At 41.1% G+C, this 10,000-nt stretch overlaps 2 protein-coding genes across 3 annotated transcripts in view; one reads left to right on the top strand and one right to left on the bottom strand.

Moving 5' to 3' along the window:
- Positions 1-1,906, bottom strand: part of capzb (capping actin protein of muscle Z-line subunit beta) — a 29,097-nt gene extending 27,191 nt beyond the window's left edge. For both annotated transcript variants that reach the window (XM_036559323.1, XM_036559324.1), the window contains exon 1: positions 1,716-1,906. In XM_036559323.1, coding sequence (XP_036415216.1) covers positions 1,716-1,718 — 3 coding nt within the window. In that variant the 5' untranslated portion in view covers positions 1,719-1,906. The remainder of the gene's footprint in view (positions 1-1,715) is intronic.
- Positions 1,907-4,618: 2,712 nt separating this feature from the next.
- The window catches only part of LOC118799593 (MICOS complex subunit Mic10-like), a 14,185-nt gene continuing 8,803 nt past the window's right edge, over positions 4,619-10,000 (top strand). Inside the window, exon 1 of the mRNA XM_036559548.1 lies at positions 4,619-4,705. Coding sequence (XP_036415441.1) covers positions 4,648-4,705 — 58 coding nt within the window. The 5' untranslated portion in view covers positions 4,619-4,647. The remainder of the gene's footprint in view (positions 4,706-10,000) is intronic.

The raw sequence follows: 10,000 nt of genomic DNA, 5'->3' as shown, positions 1-10,000 counted from the left end.
CCAAAGAAAACTTATTATTTCAGATTTTCCACTATTTTCCATCATCAACATTCCATATAAACTCAGAGGACTCGTGTAGGTTCACTGGTGGTTCTGGATAGTAAATAAAATGTCTATATTTGTGTTGTAGTCATGGCGACCCCTGGTTCCTATCAGCACCACTGTAAAGACGTCTGAACCATTTCACACCAAACCACTCTGAATCTCTCTGATTACATCTCACACATTAAATTAGGGGGGAATTTTGGAAAATCAGTGAAACTGCCCTTTAAGCATTATTACGGAAGGCAGAGCTCATTAAATGCCTGTCTAGGGTTCAAATGCTTAACCTCCACCTACAACCCCACATACTTAATGAATGGTTCTATTGAGCACCATGAGTTCCTCATAGAACCATTTGCATGCTTAAATGGTGAAACGGTTCTTCAGATCGATTCTACACAGCACCAAAAAGGGTTCTGTTACTGTTTCAGTATTTTCACAAAGGTTCTATACAGAACCGTATACAACACATTCTCCATAAGTCTGAAGAACCATTTCACCATGCAAAGAACCATTTAAGCATAAAAACTGGTCTAAGTAAAACTCAAAGTTATAAATAGAACCATTCCCTTTACCAAAGAACCCTGGAAGAACCATCTTTTTAAGTGTGTAGTTTGGACTTTTTCTAACAGCTGCAGTGTGCGGTACACATTAAAAAAAGGTGGTTCTTCGAGGGTTCTTTAGTAAAAGCAATGGTTCTTTATAGAGCCCTGAGTTCCACATAGAACCATTTGCATGCCTAAGTTGTTCTTCGCATGGTAAAATGGTTCTTCAGATTGACAGAGAATGTGTTGCATACGGCTTTAAGCGGAACCGGTATGAAAATGGTTCTAGGTAGTTCTATAAAGTGTTCTTCTTTTATTACAATGTCAGCCTTCTACACCATAGCAGAACCTTTTTGGTGCTATATAGAGTAGGAGTGGCCGATATGGCAAAAATATTATATTAAGACACTTAAACACATTTTAATGATACAAGACATGCTTCACTATAACTGTTACTTAGTTTTTTTATCAAGTCGGAACAGACGAGATAGAACCTGTAGCGGCACACATAAAACACTATAACGATATTAATCAACCTCCAGTGATTTTTATTCAATATTTTATGAACTGCACAGCACGAAGTTCAAATAAACAGGCTCAGATTTCCACGATATGCTCAGAAAAGCCTATTGGGACACAACACATCACGATAATCATACCATATCGTCAAATTGCCCAGCCCTAAAATAGAACCGCGTTCAGAAAGGTTCTTTAACATTCTCCAGCAATCTAAAGAACCACTTCACCATGCAAAGAACTGTTCATGCATGCGAATGGTTCTAAGTAGAAGTCATGAACCACTCCCTTTACTAAAGAACCATGTTTTTAGGAGGGTAGGAGGAACCCACACCAACACCTCCAACATTAGTTAATCCAAAACATCCCCGGCTGTCTGGCCAACTTTGGCCCGGCAACAACACCCCTGCAGGCGGCTTAGCACCGCTGACACCCTCGGGAAAACGCAAACGTGCAAATAAAAAGAGCTTTATCTTCATTTCGGAGTGTACAGAAATAGTTCTGGGCTGTATTTGGGTGGCACCGGACACTTCCTATAAAAGGCAAGCGGCTTAGCTTAGCCGAGGCTAACTTAGCTTAGCGTAGGCGCCGAGGCTTTTCCGCGGCTCTCACCATGTCTGCGGCGCCGAGGGTCGGTTTTGCGGAGGAGGAACGAACGCGAGCAGGTGGATCTGGTGGCTCGTTTAGGCTCGTTGGCTCGGTTTCTTCGTGTTTCTCTCCGTTTCTCGCGTCGCCGTGTCGCCGCTGCCCAGCCCTGTCAGCGAATCCACTTCCTCTACCGAAGGAGGGGGGGGGGCGTGTGTGCTGACAAAAACGGGACGCCGAGAAAACCCGTTACACATCCGGGTCATGCAAGACCCCTACCAGCCGGCCAATCAGAGCGCGCTAAGTATAGCATGGCCAAATATGGGAGGTGGAGGGCGGGGCCTCGGCAGTGGCAGGGACGGAGCGCTAGGGGGAGACAAACAGCAGAGAATACATTTCTGGGGCCTGTAGATCTAAATTAGTTGGTTTTACTTTAAAGATTATAATTATTAAAATTATTGCCTCGAAAAAAAGAAGTAAACTCACTTAACCTCTTACTGACCAGAGTATATTCTGGTTTGTCCGTCTGAATTCACGTGACCAAATCGTAAGGCAAATTATTCAGTAACTGCATGAAATAAATGTAAATTTTTATTTTATTTATTTATTTATTTTTAAAAGCTCCCCTCAAATAAACAGAACATGTGTTTTATGATCACACATCCTATATGCTTACAATTTACTTACAATACAATCTTTGTATTGTTTTATAAAAATAATGTTTACAGAGTAGATCACTGAAGAGACGCCATCTGTTTATGGTTTATAGCCCAGATTTGTGGAAAAATGGGTCGACTTTCAGTAGAAAAAAAAAGCTTCTTTTATTATAAGGGTTTAAAATTACATCACCCATCTATTTGACTGGAAAGAAGACAGTTACAGCTCTCATACGACCCCCACCTTTTGAATGTAGCTTATGAAATATGAAAGTTATGAAGAATATGACGAAGTGCATTTTGGTGGTCTCAAGGAGTTGAAAAGGTTAACAGGTCCAAGCTTAAATATCCTCATATATGAGTTATATATGCCTGATTTTTTTAGTGATGAACGCTTTTGCAGCACTGTTAACTCAAACAGCTCACTTTGCTGAAAAAACCCATAGAAACCATTAGTGTTTCTATTGGTTCCTGATGGTTTTGTAATGTGTTTTGGCTTGTTTAATGGGTTGATATCACAAAGTAAAGGATAACCAGGTAACCAATGGCTGATTCTAAATGCATTTGATGGTTGATGGAAAGGTGTTCAACAGAAATCTAGTGGTCTACATTAGAAACCTTAAGATAGGTTTTAATCCTAATGCTTTCTAATGGTCCTTTTTCAGCAGGGCAATCATTATAAATGGTGTCCATTGAGCTGGTGGTGCTCTACGTCTGCTTAATCTTGAATTAACTTGAAAATATTCCTCTTTATATGATATACTGACATCAATTAAATTAACTCAATTAACTCCATTATTTTAAATGGACTGTGCTGAACAGTAATGAATAATTGTCTTAGATCAGACTGGAATCAGCCGTTTCAGAGGCTCTAATAGTTTAATGCATGTTTGCTGTTCTGTTTGTGTTAAAGGCTCCAGGCTGGCCTGATGAAACTGAGCACAAACACCATCATGGTGAGAATAACAACAACATGTAAAATACAAACTTCATATTTAGCATGAGAGCACGCTTCGACACAAAAATAACCTTTTGCAAAAATAATTATATTCATAAATTAGAAAAATAAATGTTTTTTTTCAACAGAAACTAACAAAACTGCTAAGAATGCTGGGAAGATTTTTGGGCAAAAGACTTTTCTTGTGTAAGACTGATCCACATTAACTTACCTTGGTTAGATTGACCTCAGTAACTCAGGATTAGACTAGAAACTGTGAGTGTTACTAGATTTGTATTAGTATTTTTAATAAAAAAGTAAAATAAACCCCCAAAAAATGAGTTAGTGTTAAATATTGTGCTTTAAAGTGTAGCAAATCTGGACTGGATTTCTGAAAATCTTTTAGTTAAATTAAATTAAATAAAATTAAATTAAATACATGTATTCGTTTGTTGTGTGTTAAAGGATCCATATCAAACATTTTTCATGTGTTTTATTTCCTGAGGTTCACTAATATTTTTGTTGTTTTATGTACTAAAAAAACATTTTTAACAGTTCTAACAGGATTAAACAGGCTGTTTTCTCTTACTCTCTCATAAAAGTATATATGTTGATTCTTTGTGACATCACAATAACAATGAATGCAAAACGGCCCATTGCAGCAGGTTTATTTGCATATACAGCCTAATACGGAGCGGGGAGCGAGCGGCACGCTGTAATACTTCACCATCACACTTCATCAAAAAAAGCAAGGAAATGTTTTTCATTTTACAGGTCCTTTAATTTTTTACAATTAATTCAATTCTTCAACAATAGGAATATGATTAAAAGTATAATGACAAATTTAAATCAATATCTACTCATTTTAAAACTTGCTTGCTTAGTGCAAGAAGCTAAATAAGTACAGATATTAAATGTTACATTAAATTATATTATATTATAGTATATTATATTAAGTTATATTATATTATATTAGATTATATTAGATTAGATTATATGTCGATGTGTTACTGCAGTGAGGCATGAAGGACCGATACGAGGACGAGAAAGAGAGAATCCAGCAGAGAAAAGAAAGAAAAGAAAGAAAAATATGCAAGATTTCATCTAGGAGCTCAAACCATCTGAGCAGCTTATAACTTACATTGTTTTTGTTTGGTTTTTTTGTTGTTTTGTTTTTCTGTTTTTTTCTTGGTTCTTTAATAAAAATGTCAAAAATGGTCCCAGATATGAGACTTACAGTTAACAGAGCAAAAAAAGAAAGAAAAGAAAGGAATAACCAAAATCTCGCGATATTACTGAATCCTGAGCGTAGAGAAATTTACAAACTCTCGCGATAGTTGCGCAGTGGCCACAGGCAGCTGTGAAGATGGAGGACTCCGGGCGGAAGTGGGACCGGTGTGTGTCGGACAGCGCGGTCAAAACAGGTAGCGGTCAGCGCGCGCACTGATCAGTACTGACCAGCACCGATCAATACTCACCCAAGATCAGTTCAGCCGCGAGCTTTATCGGTGATTACCGGAGCGCGTGATTACAGTGCTTCACCGAACTTCCAGCACTTTCACAACCACACACACATTAGTGTGTATCTGTGTGTGTGTGTGTCTGTGTGTGTGTGTGTGTGTGAGTGAGTGAGTGTGTGTGTGTGTGAGTGAGTGAGTGTGTGTGTGTGTGTGTCTGTCCTTGAGTATGGGTCTGTGTGTGTGTGTGTGTCTGTGAGTGTGAGTATGTGTGCGAGTGTGAGTATTTGTGCGTGTGTGTGTGAGTCTGTGAGTGAGTGTGTGTGTATCTGTGTGTGTGTGTATGTCTGTGAGTGTGAGTGTGAGTGTGTGTGAGTGTATGTGTATCTGTGAGTGTGTGTGTGTATCTCTGTGTGTGTGTGTGTGTGAGTGTGTGTGTGTGTGTATCTGTGTGCGTGTGTGTGTTTGAGTGTGTGTGTGTGTGTGTTTGTGTGTCTTTGTGTGTGTATGTGTCTGTTTGTGTGTGTGTGTCCTTGAGTATGTGTGTGTGTGTGTGTGTGTGTGTGAGTATGTGTGTGTGAGTGTGTGTGTGTGTGTGTGAGTGTGTGTGAGTGAGTGTGTGTGTGTGTGTGTGAGAGTGAGTGTGTCTGTGTGTGTGTGTGTGTGTGTGTGTGTGTGTGTATGACACCTCAGTAACCTAAAAATACTTGTTTTTTAACTTTTTCTAATAAAGGTCTAAAGGTCGTATAAAGGGGTATAAAGGTCGTAGCTCACCTGTTACTGTACAGTTTATCAGCCCCCCCCTTCAGCACTGAGAGAGAGAGACCACCACAGGACCACCCCTACCAGATATTGTGTAGATGGTGGTCCACTCTCAGCACAGCAGTGACACTGACGTGTGATTGTGTCTGTGTCTGTGTGTGTGTGTGTGTGTGCGCGTGTGTGTGTGTGTCGGTGCTGCTGATGTCTGTCCCTGTCAGACTGAGTGACGAGCTCAGTTTATCTAACGGGTCAGTATTGATCTGCTGTGATTAAACTGTGATTAAACTGTGATTAATGTTCCATGGAAAATGTGCTGTAGATGGTTCTGTATGAAAACTATTTGAAAAGGGTTCTATATAGCACCAAAAAGGGCTCTGCCGAACCATCTTTTTAAGTAACAATAGAAGAACCTTTCTTGGTGCTATATAGAACCATATACAGCACGTTCTCCATCAGTCTGAAGAACCTATTCATCATGTAAAGAACCATTTAAGCATCTCTCTGGGTGGGTGGGATGGCTGCCCTTCTCCCCCCATCACTCACTAAGCGCGATGCTAGTCAGCGCAGGCGTCTGTTAGCTGACGTAACAGATCTGGCGGTTGGCGCTTTCCTCCGAGCGCGTTCGGCTGTCCAGTGACGTTGCGTGAGCGGCAGTTCTAAAAGAAGCGGTGGAGCTTCACAGGTCTCGGAGGAAGCCTGTGTTAGCCTTCACCCTCCTAGCGCTGGTAGCATCGTGTGATTGGGGGAGACTAACTAGCGGCTGGAATTGGAGAGACTAAATTGGGGAGAAAATCGGGGTAAAAAAAAAAAGAAGAACCTTTCTTTGTGCTATTAAGAACCATATACAGCACATTCTCTATCAATCTGAAGAACCTATACACTATGCAAAGAACCATTTAAGCATGCAAATGATTAGTTCTAAATATAACCATTCCCTTTACCGAAGAACCCTTGAAGAACCTTCTTTTTAAAGACTGTGTTAGGTGTTTCTGATTAAACGGTGGAGGTAATAAACTGAACACTGGTATTTCTAGTCTATAATAAAACGACCCCATTTCCAGAAAAGTTGGGCTGCTGTGCAAAATCTGAATAAAAACAAAATGCAATGATGTGCAAATCATTTAGACCCTATATTTCATTCAAAACAGTACAAAGACAACAAATCAAATGCTTAAACTGAGAAATCTGATTGCTTTTTGAAAAATATTTGTCCATTTTGAATTTGATGCCAACAACACGTTCCAAAAAAGTTGGGACGGGGGCCTGTTTAGCACTGTGTCTCATCACCTCTTCTTTTACCAGCACTCTGTAAGTGTTTGGGAACTGAGGAGACACTGCTGTAGTTCTGAAAGTGAAATGTTTTCCTGTTCTTGTTTGATACAGGATTTCAGCTGCTCAACAGTTCAGGGGCTCATTTATCGTATTTTTAATTTCAGTGGTGACAGGTCTGGACTGCAGGCAGGTCAGTTTAGCACCGGACTCTTTTAATACACAGCAATGCTGCTGTAATACATGCAGAATGTGGTTTGACATCGTCTTGCTAAAATAATCAAGATCTTCCCTGAAAAAGACGTCGTCTGGATGGCAGCATATGTTGCCAAAACATGTATATATCGTTCAGCATTAATGGTGCCTTCACAGATGTGCACGTCACCTGTGCCATGTGCACTAATGCCCCCCTATACCATCATGAATACTGGCTTTTGAACTGTGCGCTGATAACAAGCTGAGTGGTCTTTAGCCCAGAGGCCACAGTGTCCATGATTTCCAAAAAGAATTTCAAATGTTGATTCGTCGGACCACGGGACACTTTTCCCACTTCCCCTCCACTCCCCCCACTTTCCATTTTAAATAAGGTAGGGCCCAGAGAAGGTGGCAGTGTTTCTGGATCCTGTTTATACGTTTTAGAGTTTTAACTTAACTTTTTCAGAAGTGTTTCTGAGCCCATGCAATGATTTCCATTACAGAATCATGTCTGTTTTTAATGCAGTGCTCTGAGGGCCCAAAGATCACGGCCAGCATATACTGGTTTTTGGCCTTGACCCTTACATACAGAGATTTCTCCAGATTTTTCTCCAGATCTTTTAATGATATTCTGTACCGTAGATGATGAAAAGCAGAAGTTCTTTGCTATTTTACGTTGAGAAACGTTATTCTTGAATTGTTGCTCTATTTGATGGTGCAGTCTTTCACAGAGTGGTGAACCCCTCCTCATCTTTACTTCTGAAAGACTCCGCCTCTCTGAGACGCTCTTTTAGACCCAATCATGTTACTGACCTGTTGCCAATCAACCACCAGGTGTTTTTTAGCATTACACAACTTTACCAGTCTTTTGTTGCCCCGTCCCAACCATTTTGGAATGTGTTGTTGGCAGCAAATTCAAAATGGGCAAATATTTTTCAAAAAACATTCCTCAGTTTCAACATTTGATTTGTTGTCTTTGTACTATTTTCAATGAAATATAGGGTTTAAATGATTTGCACATCATTGCATTTTGTTTTAATTAACATTTTGCACAGCGTCCCAACTTTTTTGGAAATGGGGTTGTATTTGTACACCTGCAGAACCGAACTACAGTGTGGGGTTCTGGCTGTGCGTATCTCAGTCGTATCTCGTCTGCGGCTCTAGAGATGACAGCAGTTCTGTACAGCATCTGGAGGATGAAGCCTTCATATTCCGTCTGTTTTAGGCATCGTCAGGCCCCATGTTGTAGCGTTCCTGCGAGGGTCTGCAGAAACGAGTCGGATCTCCAGTTTGTTGTTTTTGTATGAACTTTTCTGGCTGTCAGATTGTTTCCAACAACAGCAGGAAGATTAACAGCTCTGCCTCCAGAATCCCCCGACTCTCCGCCGCTTCGTTTGGACAGCTGTGCCAAATCCTCAGCTCTTACCTTTCCCTCTTTATTTGATCAGATTTGTGCTGATAAACACTGAAGCTGGAATCTGATTGTTTGAGGTTCAGATTTGAGGGGAAGAATCGCCTAAAAGGAAAATAGTATTTGATTATTTTGATGTTGTTTTATAGGGATGAATGTAAATGACTCTAAAACACTAGAGGGCGCCCATGAGCAAGTCCTCAATCGATGGGGTGAACCTTTAATTTTTGGAAAGTAGAAAGAAAAAAGAGAACTTACCTGTATACTTCGTTTTTTCTACAGCAAACTGTTAGCTAATTAGTTAGCATTACTGCTACTGAGTGCTGATTGGTTAGCATTACTGCTACTGAGTGCTGATTGGTTAGCATTACTGCTACCGAGCGCTGTTTGGTTAGCATTACTGCTACTGAGAGCTGATTGGTTGGTTTTACTGCTACCGAGTGCTAATTGGTTAGCATTACTGCTACTGAGTGCTGATTGGTTGGCATTACTGCTACCGAGTGCTGATTGGTTAGCATTACTGCTACCGAGCGCTGATTGGTTAGCATTACTGTTACTGAGTGCTGATTGGTTAGCATTACTGCTACTGAGCGCTGATTGGTTAGCATTACTGCTACTGAGCGCTGATTGGTTAGCATTACTGCTACTGAGTGCTGATTGGATAGCATTACTGCTACTGCGCGCTGATTGGTTAGCATTACTGTTACTGAGTGCTGATTGGTTAGCATTACTGCTACTGAGTGCAGATTGGTTAGCATTACTGCTACTGAGCGCTGATTGGTTAGCATTACTGCTACTGAGTGCTGATTGGTTAGCATTACTGCTACTGAGTGCTGATTGGATAGCATTACTGCTACTGCGCGCTGATTGGTTAGCATTACTGCTACCGAGCGCTGATTGGTTAGCATTACTGCTACTGAGTGCTGATTGGTTAGCATTACTGCTACTGAGCGCTGAGTGGTTAGCATTACTGCTACTGAGCGCTGATTGGTTAGCATTACTGCTACTGAGCGCTGAGTGGTTAGCATTACTGCTACTGAGCGCTGAGTGGTTAGCATTACTGCTACTGAGTGCAGATTGGTTAGCATTACTGCTACCGAGCGCTGATTGGTTAGCATTACTGCTACCGAGCGCTGATTGGTTATCATTACTGTTACTGAGTGCTGATTGGTTAGCGTTACTGCTACTGAGTGCTGATTGGTTAGCATTACTGCTACTGAGCGCTGACTGGTTAGCATTACTGCTACTGAGTGCTGACTGGTTGGCATTACTGCTATTGAGCGCTGAGTGGTTAGCATTACTGCTACTGAGCGCTGAGTGGTTAGCATTACTGCTACTGAGCGCTAATTGGTTAGCATTACTGCTACTGAGTGCTGATTGGTTAGCATTACTGCTACCGAGCGCTGAGTGGTTAGCATTACTGCTAGTGAGTGCTGTTTGGTTAGCATTACTGCCACCGAGTGCTGATTGGTTAGCATTACTGCTACCGAGCGCTGATTGGTTAGCATTACTGCCACCGAGCGCTGATTGGTTAGCATTACTGTTACTGAGCGCTGATTGGTTAGCATTACTGTTACTGAGCGCTGAGTGGTTAGCATTACTGCTACCGAGCGCTAATTGGTTAG

This window comes from Colossoma macropomum, unplaced genomic scaffold (genome assembly GCF_904425465.1).
Source record: "Colossoma macropomum unplaced genomic scaffold, Colossoma_macropomum, whole genome shotgun sequence".
NCBI classification, from domain to species: Eukaryota; Metazoa; Chordata; class Actinopteri; order Characiformes; family Serrasalmidae; genus Colossoma; species Colossoma macropomum.
This window is presented reverse-complemented; position numbering and strand designations above follow the sequence as displayed.